This window comes from Poecile atricapillus, chromosome 22 (assembly GCF_030490865.1).
Source record: "Poecile atricapillus isolate bPoeAtr1 chromosome 22, bPoeAtr1.hap1, whole genome shotgun sequence".
Taxonomy (NCBI): domain Eukaryota; kingdom Metazoa; phylum Chordata; class Aves; order Passeriformes; family Paridae; genus Poecile; species Poecile atricapillus.
Window position 1 is genome coordinate 5,985,981 of NC_081270.1, and position 13,256 is coordinate 5,999,236.

Genomic DNA, 13,256 nt, shown 5'->3' on the forward strand with positions numbered 1-13,256 from the left:
AGTGTGTTTCCAGGAGCTGTTTGCTGGAGCAGCTTGGCTGTGTCCTTGCTGGGGTACAGCACTTGCAGAACTGAGGCGGTGTGAGGGTGCTTAAAAAAAAAAAGGGCAAAAAGACCCCATTTCCCAGAAATGGTAGAATAGCACATTGGTTTGGGTTGGAAGAACAAGGAGCCTTAAAGCTCACCTCATCCCCTATCCTGCCATGGGCAGGGACACCTTCCACTATCCCAGGTTGCTCCAAGTTGCCTTGAACACTTGCAGGGATGGGGTAGCCACAGCTTCTTGGCACCCCGTGCCAGATTGTAGATTCCAAAAAATCCCAAACTTGTCATTGGTGCTGTAGCATAACTGCTCAGGGCTGTGCTGCAGAGGCAGCTGTTCCCCAGGGGTGCAGAGGCACAGAGCTGTGCTTTGTGCCAGAACTGGCTTTGGCTGCACCCCATGGTGTGAACCTGGGGAGTGGGGGCTGCTCCCCCTTGTCTCTGCCCAGCTGAGCCATGCTGACACAAGATAGAACCACTGCAGAGCACCTGCACGAGGGGGTGGCTGTCCAGTGGCAGCTTCTGGGACCTTTCTACACAGTGAAGAGCTCTGTGCTCATAAATCATTTTCCTGTGGGTTCCAGTGTCCCAATCAGGTGTCCCAACAGTCCCAGTGCTCCAGGCTTTGCTCTCTCCAAGCACCTTCTGATGCTCCCACCTGCCCATCCCCTGGCTGTGCCATCTGCGAGCGTCCTGCCCTCTCAACACTGCTGTTTGACAGCAAAATCTCATCTCTGTTCCTTCTTCCTGCCACTCAGTGTTGGGATTTTCTCCTTTCCCAGGTCCCTGGGGTGCTGCTGGTGACAGGGACAGCCTTGTCCCGGACATGCTGTCTGGCAGAAGTGTAAGAACCTGCAATAAACAACGGCTTTGCTGCCTTTTGGCTTCATGTGATGGGGCAAATGGCTCAAGAGGACCCTTGCAGCTCCTCTGCATTCTGGATGCAGGTGCTTTGCAGCCTGGCTGGGCTGCAGGAGTGGCACTGCAAGTCTTCACTTGCAAGTCTGTCTCTTTTGGGGACTGACTGCCCCTGCAGCACCATCTGCTCAGCCTGGAGCTCGACCTGCCACCCCTCAGGGGACAGTGCTGAGGAGCTTCTGCTTGGTTTCCCTGTGCTGCAGAGGTGTCTGTGTGCTTAGCTTGGGCTGAGGAATAAGGGAATGAGGCCAAAACTGGCATTCAGTAATTGAGGGTGGTGGGGATTGAGTTGGTGACTTCAGGTTCTGATTTGTTTTCATAATGGTTTGCAAATGCTGAAGTAATTCCCATTTTGTGTGAACTTAAAAACTGCACTCTGCTGGTAGAGATCTCCATCAGGCTTCAGCCTGACTCACCTTGTGTCTGGTGTGTATGGCTTTGGTGTTCCTTAATGATCCCCCATGAGAACATTGATAACCAAGTGTTCAGACTCCTGGTTTTACCCTGTTCTTGAGCACAAACCTTGTGCTGCCCTGTGTCTGAGCCCAGGGAAGGTTTCCTGTGGGGCTGGTGTGGGAGGAACCAGGGCTGCCAGCCACATGGAGTCAGTGCTGCTCTGTGCAGAAAAGACTTCCCAATGAATTCCCCCAAAGCATGGGCTGAGCAATGTCAGAGCAGCTACTCTGCCCTCAGTGTCCTGACAGCTTTCTTGAGGAACATCTTTTCCTAAAGCAACACTTTTCTGGGATTTATTTCATGAAACCTGGCTGGAAGAGGGGGGAAAAAACCCTTCCCTGGCAGAGTGCTGCAGTACCCTCGCTTTTAGGAGCCAGCTGGCTGTGTCAGAGCCTGGAAGCAGCTGCAGAAATGTCTCAGTACAGGTTCTAGTGCTTTAATGGGGTCAGATGGCAGGGAGGGGGTCCCACATCGGGGCTGGGTGCAGGAGGTGCTGCTGCCCATCACACACAGGAATCCATGGCATACATCACACACAGGAATCCATGGCATACATCACACACAGGAATCCATGGCATACATCTTGCTTGTGGCTGTTCGGCCCCGGGGCTGGGGATGCCTCTGGGGTGGGCAGCGCCTGCTGGGGGCTGCCAGGAAAGAGTTGGGGTTGTCACAGGGTGACTTGGGGCTGCCACAGCACGGGGACATGGCAGGAGAAATGAGCTTGGACAGCCAGCAGGGTTAACTTCCATGGGACCAGGCACAAGGATTGGAGATGATGTCTGGGGAGGCATCACCTGCCCAATGTCCCTGCTGCTGGGGCTGTATTTACACCTGGCCACTGGCTCAGGCTTTGGCTGGTGACAGGGATTCAGCTCCAGCACAGTTCCTGCTTTGAGTAAACATCTGCACACCTCCACCAGGACCTGGAGGCCCACAGATGTGCATGGGCCCCTGCACCCTCTTCCTGCCCTTAAAGGATTTATGGGGCCCCTCACTCAGCCCTGTTCTGCCTTGTGTAGCCTCCCCAGGCAAGGGGCACAAGGGACAGGACAAAAGGGGTTGTCCTTGGTTAGGCTGGACCCTGCAAGAAGCCCCTGTGCCCCCTGAGCTGATCCTTCACTCCTTATCCCTGCAGGGCAAAAGCCTTGAGATAGGATGGGGTGGAATGGGCCAGACTGACCTGTGCAGGCATAGAGGCAGCAGGTGAGCAGGACAGATGCCACAAAGCAGCCAGTGGAGCCAGCCATCCCCAGCCAGCACGACCAGCCAAAGTCATAGTGGACTCCCAGGAATATATTGTGTGCCACCAGCATGGCCCTCTCCACGTAGACATCCACTGCATACCACACAGAGCCTATGAGCCCCAGGATGCCTAGGAGGAATGAGGCTTGTTAAAAGGAACCACAGAACCCCCTGTGATCCCCAGACCCCACTGAAGGGGTGCCCACAGCTCCCAGCATGATCCCCAGCTCCCCATGGGACATCAGCTCTGCTCCCAAGCTCTCCCAGCCACGCACTCCCAGCACCAAGGATGGCTCCAGCTCCATAGCACATCTTCAGCTTGACACAAGGATCTTCCTTGAGGAATGTGATGCAGTCGAGCCCAAGGATCAGTGTAGCCAAAGCCAGGCCAGCCAGGAGATCTGCTGTGATCATCAGGGTCCGTGTCACCACGATCTTCACTGGGCAGGGAAGTTAAAAACAACCAGAAATGGGAATGAGGAATTATCAGAGGAACAGATCTCTCCACTCCCAATTTCTGCCCATGTCCTTTTCAGCACCCAGCACACCAGTGGCCATCACACTGGAACCCACCAACCCCATCCCTGCCATGGGCCAAGGGAAGGTGCTCAACAAGCTCATCAGAAACTTAATAAGGACTTAAACCTACGATTAGACCAGCTCAAGAAACCAAACAACTCAAGGTATACCCATCAGCACCTGGTATGTGGTCACCTGCTCAAGCCATTCTTGAGCAGAAGACACTGCTGTCCACACTGGTTTTATCTCCAAGTTGTGTAGCAGGTGTTTTGAACAGCAAATGTCAATATTGCAGTGAAAAAACAAGAGCTGGCATGGATCACATCAGCAGCTGTGATGGTCCTGTGCCCTGCAAAGCTCCCTTCTCCCCAGAGCAAGGTGGCAGCCCCCTTTAGTCTATATCAAATGCTTTCCTTCTCCACTGGCTCAATCTGTGTTGTTCCATGTCATGACCAACACAAGGGTTCTCTCTGCAGGGCTTGATGTACCCTGTGCAGGCCAGGAGAAACATCCCTACCCTGATGTGACTGTCCCTGAGCTGTGGGCACGAGTCCTTGGCCAGTGGGAACGATCCTTGCTCTGCCTGCAGCATGGTGGGTTGCAAATCCTGGGCTCTGCATGCCAGGACACATTTATTGTGAGGTGGCACAGCTTCACAGCCTCTTCCCTGCCTGATGACCCCAGGACAGGTCTGGCTTAACCCTGAGTTGCTGCCAAGGCCAGGCTGTTGGGGCAGGAGACCAAGAGCAGCCCCAGGTTGGTGTGGCTGACTGACAAAGGGCAGCTCAGTGCAATGAAAATCACTTTCCCTCTTCCCTTTCAAGAAGACTTTGAGCTGTGAACTTAAGAAATGCCTCCAGGCCAGGTGAGCTCACCTGGGTGGTCAGCCAGAATGGAGTCATACTGGTCACAGGTCCTGACCCCGTCCTGCATGTTGGTGACACACTCCCTCCAGAGGCCCCTGCACTTGTGACTTACCTGGAAGCAGGAGAAAGGCACTCATTCAAAAAGCACTGGAGTCTCCCCAGCTTCCCATGGATCTCCCAGCCCAGCAGGGCAGATTTCAGCCTCCCACCACTACACCTGCACGTGTCCCATGACTCCCTGCCCATCCCTGCTCTGTGTTTTCTCCTGCTCCATCCCTCTTATCTCTATAATTGTCTAACCCTTCAACTCACAAAGCGCTGGGTTTGTCCCACCACGTCCCTTTTCCAATCCTGTGGAGATATGGTGCAACCTCATGGGTGGCAAGGCACCCACCTTGCTCTCAGCTGCTCACCTTGAGGACAATGGTTGCTCTGCTCACCTTAAAGGTGGCTACTCTGCTCACCTTCCAGCTGATTGCTCTGCTTACCCTCCAGCTGATTGCTCTGCTCACCTCCAAGCTGTCATCAGCATTGACCATCCAGCAGTCCGTGCACGTGGCCAGGAGGAGGAAGAGTGTGGAGAGAAGAGCGAGCCCAAATGCTGTCACCTGCAGGGCTGCACCCATGGGCTGACCTGCAAGGGCACAGAGATGTTCACCAACTCTTCTCTGGCTACTTCCACACACCCAATCTTCCACTGACAAAGTGCCACCAAGGTCAGGCACCCTCTGGATCCCCAGGAGTCATCTGGGTCCTGTCTCACAGTGCTCACTTGCTGTCAAAATGCTTTAAATATCCTCAGCCAAGGTTGGGCCACCAGGTTTACATGCAGAGAGAGCTTTTAGACACAGTCATTTTCTAGTGGAAATTCCCACATTGGGTCCCTGTCTTCCAAAGAGAACCTGCCAACCATCAGTATTTGCCCTTTGGGAACCAAGAGCTGCTGGAAACTACTGTCAAATAACTGCTGCCACAAAAACCTAAGCACATCTCCAGAGAACCTCTAAAGACCTCCACACCTGCTTGTCTTGGTGGGTACATCCTCTGCCTTTTCTTGCTTTTGTTTTTTACTCCAAGAAAAGCTATGAGGTGTTGAACATCCAGGTTGGAGCACAAGCAAGTGTCCCAAGGAGGTGTCCTAATCTTAAACACAAGCCCAAAGACATATCTCCCATTCCAAAGGCTGCTGGGGCATGATGTGGGTGCCCTGAGGAGCTGCCAGGGATTTTCACAGAGCAGAAGGGATGGCACCATTTGTTTTCCATTCCTGGATGGAGGAACTCTGGATGAAGGAACTCTGCAGAGAGGGGAGCTGTGCCCCAGCTATGAGAAGGGGACATTGTGCCTGCAAACCCTGGGCAGGAATCCTACTTTGCCAGGTTTACAACTCAAAATGCCAAAGATTTTACTGCCTGAAGCTGCAACCACTTTGGACAGCCCTTTGGACAGGGCTTCATACAAATGCGTTAATTAGCAAGACCAGATGAGTTTCTGAGCCACGTGGGTTAATTACCATGAGATGATAACTCATCATCACCAGAGGCTGCCCACCCTGGCATGGCACAGGCTCCCTGTGGGGCAGAGCTGGGAAGGAGGGTCATGGTCCCCACACCCAGTGTGCCCCATTCTCTCCCCAAATCCCCTCTTGGGAGGTCACTGGGAGTGGAGGCATCACTCTCCCATCATCTCTGAGCACTTCCATCAGCTTCACTCCAAGTGGGCAGTCTCTTAGACTTCAATTTACAATAATATTTAAATTCCCCAGGCTCCCTTCTGAGCTAACTCCCCAGAACCTTATTTGTTTCTGCTGCAACCCAGCTGTTTTGGAACCTTTGAAGAAAATCTGCTCAGCCACTTCAGTTAAATGAGCAAGGAAAAAAAAAAAAAAACAAAAAGAAGAGAAAGAAATTCTTAATGCTGGGAAAAACCAGCTCTAAACCTTGTTGATAAATAAAAGGGGTTCATGGGGAGCATTACCTTCACTGCAGGCTCATCCTGGATGCAGTGGGATGATGACAGAATCTCTTTGTTGCTGATGATTTGGGATAGGGATGTAGGTCTAGAAGGTTTTAAGTGCTGATGGGATTGGATCCTGATTTACCTGATGGAGTCAGGGGTACTCAGCAGCAGCTGGAACTTGCTCTGGACTATTTAAGGTCTGTCCAAGGTGGGCTTTGTGCTCTGAGACATGATGGGCATCCCTGCAGTTAGAGCAGTCATAGGCTGGGAACGGAGCCTCCCCAAAAATGTCACGTGGGGAAACCACTGGAAACCTGCTGGGAGCTCTCCCCAGGTGTGTCCTGGACAAATAACCCCTGGTTTTTTAATTAGACCTTTCAATTCCTGCCTAAGAATGAGTGGCCTAAGACCCTGGGGTGGCCTAAGGTCCAGGAGTGGTACCAGAGTTCAGAGGCTTGGAAGAAAGAAAGGAGCTGGAATGCCAGGGTGATAATGAACCTCTTTGGATAATAATTAAGACCTTCCTATTTTCCTCATTTAGCAGAAAACAAGTGAAAACCACTGCAGAGGTGATGGCTCAGGCCCTGCTGACCCTGGGCAGCAGCACCCAGCTGTCTGGCACTTGGAGCTGCCCTAAAAACCTCAGGTTTGTTCTCTAATCCCCTGCTTTTTGGGGATTACACAGGATCTGTTACAGCATCCTCTGAGCATCCCTGGGCTCTGCCACTGCTCACCCTCATCTCCCACACCCATGGGCAACACTCAGATTTCCATTTCGTGGATCACAGCTGAGGGGCACTTGGGTTTTTAGGGTGGGTTTGGTTTTTGTTGTGGTTTTTGGGGTTTTTTTTTCCCCTCTGGATAATCCTCTGGAGCATTTTGCTGTGGGAATTTTGGCAAAACACCAATCTTGGCAAATCCTTCAGCCCTGCAGAGACGCCCAGGTGCCTGATGTGTGAGATTCCTGGGGCTTTGAGTTCTCCTGTTTTCCCAGAATTCTGGCACATGGCAGGTCTAATGCTTTGGCATGTAACACTGAATTAGGGCCAAAAATGTTCAAAAGGGTTTGTGAACCTTCATTTTCCAACCTTTACAGCTCAGGAATTTATAGTTCTTGGACATGTGTGACCCCAAGTGATACAATACTGTACCCCCATGGTCTTGGCAACACCTATAAAATAGGTGTATTTATATTTTCTGCTTGTCTAAACACTCAGTTTATGATATATCAAATTAATCTGCCTTGTCAATCCCCAACTGAAGCCTTTTTTGGGGTGAAAAGAGGCAGGTGGAGGAGCAGAACTAGCAGTAGTCAAATGATTAAGCTCCTTTTCTGGGTTAATGACAGTGAGAATCAGACCATGAGGTTTGTCCAAACCATGTGTTAAAAAAGTGCTGACAAGACCCAAACCTTGAACTTTAGCAAATATTGTACTAAAAAACCTGCTGTGGCTGGAAAGGAAAAAAAGGAAGGTGTTTTCTTGGATGGGATCATCTCAGAGAACTTGAGAGGACTCAGTAGATGCTGTAGGGGCAGGACAGTGAGTAAGAATTGTTTTTTAACAAAAAATTCACCACCAAATTCAAACAGCCATGTCTCAGAGGTGTGAGAAAAGCTCTTCTGCATGCCTTTGTGTGGGGGTCATTTTCCCTTTTCCTTCATTTAAAAGTGACTGTTATTTCCCAGAGGTTTGGCTGAAAGCAAAAGATACAACCCAAAACTTCAGTACTGCTCATTAAACTGGTTTAATGACCAAAAAAAATGTGTGTTGGAGGGGGGAAACTCTGTTTTAACCTGCAAAGGCAAATCCCCTGCTTTGATGTGCCAGCCTGGGTGTCCATCCCCTTTGGGTGACTCTTTGAGATGTCACAGCAACCACCAAGGACAGCAAATGCCTGGATTTGAGGTGGGATGGGATTTATTTCTGGTCCAGGTGCAGGGGACAGGATGAGGATGCTAAGATGACACAGCAGCCATGCAAAAACCTGGATGGAAAACATGATCTCTGAAGAAAAACATGCACAGAGCAGGGCCCACATCCCTGCACAGGGGAGTAAAAATCAGCTTCAATTAGCAAATACCCAATTAGGCACAAGTCAGCTCTGAATTCATGGGAAATGGGAGAAAACAGGGAGACTTCAGCTCATAGGGTCCATAAGAATGTCCAAAAGTGGAAGGTGCTGGTGGCATTTCAGCCTTGGGAAGAGACTTGTGGAGGGGCCAAGAGGGATTCCCAGGGATTTAACCTTAAATGAAGAAATTTTCAAGGCCACATCCCCACCTTTGAGAGAAACTCGTGGCAAAAGACACAATTTAGACAGAAGGGAAAGAACCTTTGAGGATGGGGAAGAGGCTCCTGCCCCACTGCAGAAGTGGCTCTGAACTGGAGTTACTGGAAGGGACTGGTCCAGATGGGGAATGAGGGGAGATAAAAGAGACAGTACCAGAAAGATGCCCATGATTGAAAATATTTTAATACCACCAAGTCACAATTTTTAGTACAAAAAGAAAAAAAAAAAGCATTTAAAAATCCCACCCCATTTCCAAGCCACACATCCCATGGAAAAGTTAATGGAATTTATATTAATAGATGAAAAACATTCTTTACACTGAAATATAAAAAGGCCTTTTTTATTTTTTAGTTGGTTTTGGGGTTTTGTTTTGTTTTGTTTGTTTGTTTTAAAGCACAAGGTTTCTTTTCAATCCTCCCTGCAGCAGCTTTTGGTGTGTGTTTTTCAAAGGGAACCCCAAAATCTGGGTTTAGCACCTGCTGGGTGATGCCAGCCTGCAAGCACTGCTCTCCCCTGAGGGGTGCAGGACACAATTTTACAGGGGGGCTGCAATTTAAAAGAGAAAAAGGCAATTAATGCCAGGGAGAAAGAGAGAAATCACCCTCCCCCCCAGGGAAAAAATAACATTCCTTCTCCTCCAGCACAGCCAGGGACTCAGATCTGGGCATGGGAATAACATCAAATAGAGGGGAAGGAAATAAAATACAGGAAAAGAAAATAAAATGGAGAAAAAGAGAGTAAAATAAAGCAGAGGAATAGAAAATAAAATGAAGTAAAACAAAATGAAGTAAAATGAAATAAAATGAAATAAAATAAAAATGAAGTAAAATAAAATAAAATAAAATAAAATAAAATAAAATAAAATAAAATAAAATAAAATAAAATAAAATAAAATAAAATAAAATAAAATAAAATAAAATAAAATAAAATAAAATAAAATAAAATAAAATATAATAAAAAAATTAAAAATAATCTCTCTTCATATTTGGGTTTAAAAATAAAATAATAATAAAAAAAATTAGATAGTGAAGCTGTTTGGATAATTTCCAGTGTCCTTCCCTGTGGGCTGGCTGGCACAACACCTGCAGCAGAGCTGGAGGGATGGAGTACAGGGAGTTTGGAGGATTTACAGATGAAATTGGAGCTTTGGAAGTTGCAAAACAATTATTAGCAGAAGATTAGAGGTACAAAGAGGTGGAGGCAATTAGCAGGTTGTGTTTGGAACCTTCACTAGGTGATCCTGGTGGGGAAGAGGGATTTGGACCCAGCAGGGAGGCACCAAAATTCAGGGCTCTGTCCATCTGCCACTCAAAATAGTTGTGTTGGGCACCAAAACTAAAAACAAATCCTTTGTGTTCAGAGCCTCTTTTTGCTGCTTTAATTTGCCCAAACCCATTTATTCTTGTTTAACAAGGCACAGCCAAGGACAGCAATGAGCCCAAGGCAGGTTTGGGCTGGCAGAGCTCAGCTGGAGCAACAGGCCTCCAGGCAGGAATCGATAATAATTAATAATAATTTAAAAAGTGTTGCTTTTCAGTAGCAGTGAGGCAGGGGAATGCTGCACCCTGAAAACATCCCTCTGCCAAGAGCAGAGGTGTGGGGATGCTTCAACCCCGAGGGGAGCTGGTGCTGTTAGAAGCGAAAAGCTCATCCCAGGAAAACCAAGCTCTGGGTTCCTCCAAAACAGGATTGGGACTGGGTGCAGGACACCCAGTGGGATTGGCTCTGTGCCCCTGTGGAGCCCAGCATCCCTGTGACAGACAGACAGACAGACAGACATGGCCATAACTCCGGCTGAGGAGAGCATGGCAGTGATGGATACGGGAGGTGTGACACTTAAAAGCTCTGTTGTAGAGGCTGGCACTGAAAATGGTGCTGAAACCTGGAAGATAAGGAGGAGAAAGGTCTCACGGGGTGTGGTTTTGGGAGGGCAGGGAGGCAGCAGGAGAGCAGGGCTGTGCTCAGACGTACTCCCGGGCTGTGGAGGGCTGGGATTGCCGCTGGTACTGCTGGCCTCGGCGCTCCTGGGCAGGGCAGGAGCAGCACAGGAGGGACCCGCCCAGCATGGAGAGGCTGGAGGCCCCCCAGCCCACGAAGAGAGCAGAGCCAAACTCGTACCTGTGGTGAAAGGGGTGAGGGATCATCAGGGAGAGGCAGAGGTGCAAACTGAGATGGGCAATAGGATGCTCGAAGCCCTGGTGAGGTGACCAATGATGCCGAGGCAGATTTTGGTTCTTCCCTCTCCATCCCCACTTTTTCTGCTGGCTATATCCAGCTCTCACGTGCCCCCATCTTTTAATCCTCCCCTGGGCTGAAATTCCACATATCCACCACTACCCTGTCCCAGCTGGTAACAACAAAAGCATCAGGGACATCTGCAAGGTGGCAGTGAGGGCTGGCAGAGGTCCCAGCTGTGGGGCACACCGACCCACAGCGCTGTGCCCCACCAAAACCAGCGAGGGGAGGTGCAGTGGGATGTCAGGGACAGACAGAATCCCGAAGGGCAGCCCCTGAGCTGGGCTCTTACCTCGCATTGATGGGGACGATGCTCTCTCTGAAGAACTCATGGGTCACCTGCGTTGCGTACAGCGACACGGCAGCCAGCGTGCACAGACCTGGGCACAGAACCAGAATCACTGAGTGCTTGGGGCTGGAAGGAACCTTTAAACATCACCTAGTGCAAAGCCCTCTGCAGTGAGATATCAAACATTGGCTGGCAGTGACACCCAGCCCTCACCAAACTGCTCCCTTCCTCTGTCAGTGTAGAAAGGTGTTTGAGGGTTCCTGCACTTTGATGTAGTTAAGGCACAGAGCTGCCTTACCAGAGAGAACGAAGAGGACACCTCCAGCAACAGCAATGCGGCTCTTGGTGACAGGATCCTCCTCCCCAACTTTGGTGCATTTCATGCCCACCACACTCACGATGATGCCAAAGAAGCCCAGGAGCAGAGAAATGACCATGAGAGCCCGGGATGTCTGGATGTGAACTGCAAGAGGGGAAGAAAAACTGCTCCCAGCAGGTGCCTTTGGCCACAGGCAGGCACTGGGAGCAAGTTCACTGCATTCCATGCTGGTGGTGGACCTGTCCTTATTAACCCTGTCCTTGCTGTGCAGCTCCCAGGTCATGTCCTCCCCACCCAGCAGATATGGAGACCTCAGCTCAGGGCACTGCCCCCAGTGCCTTCCCTGACCTTCCTCCCTGCCACCCTCATCTTGCTCATGACTGGGCTGAGCTGGGCAGCACCACAGTCCCCAAATGCCAAAAGGGTGATGCACAGTCATGTTTTTGATGTCCCCATGGGGCACTGTCGGTGTCTAAATGCGTTGCCCACGCTGGAGCTCAAACCTGCCGGGGCCAGGAGTGTCCCAGCCACACAAAGGAGCTCAAACCTTCAGGACCAAGAAAGACTCAGTCCCAGGGTGGGGAGATTGGGGCCCAGGATGGGAGAGGGAAGCTTGGACACACATCAAGGCTCAGACCAGTGGATGAGTGGACTCAGACCCTTCTGAGGGGAGTCAGACCTACAATAGGGGTGGGGGCAAGAAGGACTTGGACCTGAAGGTGACTGAGGCTGCAGGAGGGGCCAGGGAAGCTCAGATCCACAAGGGAAGGAGGCATCCAGACATGAAAAGGGTACAGAGCTGTTGGGGATGTGTATTCAAACCCCTACAGGTGGGTTCAAACACAGAGAGGGGCTCAGAGCCATATGAGGGAACATCAAACCCACATCTGGCTCAGAGTTACAGCGTGGCAAGGGCAGCTCAGGATCCCAGAGGAGCTCAGAGCCGAGGCAGAGATGGGGAGGGGGAACAAGCAGCGCGTCTCACCCTCCGTGTCCCCGTACCCACCTTCGAGAGAGAGCAGCGAGTCGTGCAGGCGGCACTGGACCTGCCCGGTGCTCTGGGCAGCGCAGCTCATCCACAGCCCCTCGTGGAGCCCCACGGCGGTGATGATGGCGTCTCCGGCATACGAGCTCTGCCTCCAGTGCGGCAGCACGGCCGCGGCCAGCGCTGCCAGCCAGCCGGCCACAGCCGCCAGGTACCCGGCCAGCTGCCGAGCCCCGCCGCCCATCGCCCCGCGGGATGCAGAAGGGAGGGAAAGAACCGCAGCGGAGGCTCCCAGAGGGAAAACGGCTCGGGAGGAGGGAAGGGAGGAGGATTTGAAGTGAAGGCAAAGAGTGGAGTGGGAGAGTTGAGGCTAAAGGGTGAGCTGGAGTTTAAGGGGAATTGGGAGGTTGGGATTAGGGGGATGGAGGGGACTCCCCTTAGGTCTGAAGGGGGGAGATTTGAGTCTGAGGAGAGTGGTTTGGGATTGGAGGCAAGGGATTGGAATCCTAAAGGGAGGAATGTGGTCTGAAGGGAAAGATTTGGGGCACGGAGGGTATTTGGGTCCTACGGGAGAGATTTGGGTGTTGAGGGAGATGTCCCTCAAACGACAGTGGAGGGACGTGGGAAAATGGGGCTCCCCAACAGGTGGAGGGGGTGGGGGTGTGTGGGAAGTTACCTTGACCCCCAAGTTGTCCTTGACCCCCTGCCGTGGGCTGGGACCCCCCCAGAGGTCACTCCAGGAATTCAACAGGGAGCAGGGAAGCAGTTCATTCACTGAGGGAATTCAGGCACACCACGCCACCATGGCACTCAACAAGAGAAGCCATTGTCAGCGGGGTACGCCTGCAGGAGAGGGACAGGGGGTGTGGGGAACACGTGTCACCACCCTGGTGACACCAAGCCCCTTGCAGCCCCAGGACCTGGCAATCGTTAACCGCCGTGGCCTCATCAGCAGTCTGCTCACGCGCTCCGGCAGCTGGGGGTGGATGCTGGGATGGTGGGCAGCCTCCACTGGAAACCTATCTTCATCCTGGAGAAATCATCCTCCAGACTGCCCCTGCCCACCCCTCCAAGTGGGATGGGGGTGCTGGGTGGCTGCACATGGGGCAGGATTTATTTGCCCACATTCCCA

General features: G+C 51.4%; 2 protein-coding genes across 4 annotated transcripts; both read right to left on the bottom strand.

The window, feature by feature from the left end:
* Window positions 1-2,261: 2,261 nt before the first annotated feature.
* Window positions 2,262-5,317, bottom strand: LOC131587517 (claudin-16-like). The gene is made up of 5 exons (XM_058855454.1): window positions 4,558-5,317; window positions 4,055-4,157; window positions 2,945-3,100; window positions 2,563-2,805; window positions 2,262-2,341 (listed from the first exon to the last, which is right to left on the bottom strand). The coding sequence occupies exons 1-5, from the start codon at window positions 4,669-4,671 to the stop codon at window positions 2,262-2,264; spliced, it is 696 nt and encodes a 231-aa protein (XP_058711437.1). The 5' UTR covers window positions 4,672-5,317.
* Window positions 5,318-7,288: 1,971 nt separating this feature from the next.
* Window positions 7,289-12,962, bottom strand: CLDN19 (claudin 19). Of its 3 annotated transcripts, none has more exons than XM_058855436.1 (5): window positions 12,146-12,962; window positions 11,119-11,283; window positions 10,824-10,911; window positions 10,268-10,414; window positions 7,289-7,990 (listed from the first exon to the last, which is right to left on the bottom strand). In XM_058855436.1, the coding sequence occupies exons 1-5, from the start codon at window positions 12,366-12,368 to the stop codon at window positions 7,924-7,926; spliced, it is 690 nt and encodes a 229-aa protein (XP_058711419.1). In that variant the 5' UTR covers window positions 12,369-12,962; the 3' UTR covers window positions 7,289-7,923. The 3 variants fall into 3 exon arrangements, with proteins under 3 accessions (XP_058711419.1, XP_058711420.1, XP_058711421.1); XM_058855438.1 differs by lacking the exon at window positions 7,289-7,990 and adding an exon at window positions 8,707-10,178; XM_058855437.1 differs by lacking the exons at window positions 7,289-7,990; window positions 10,268-10,414 and adding an exon at window positions 8,003-8,842.
* Between the last annotated feature and the right edge of the window lie 294 nt (window positions 12,963-13,256).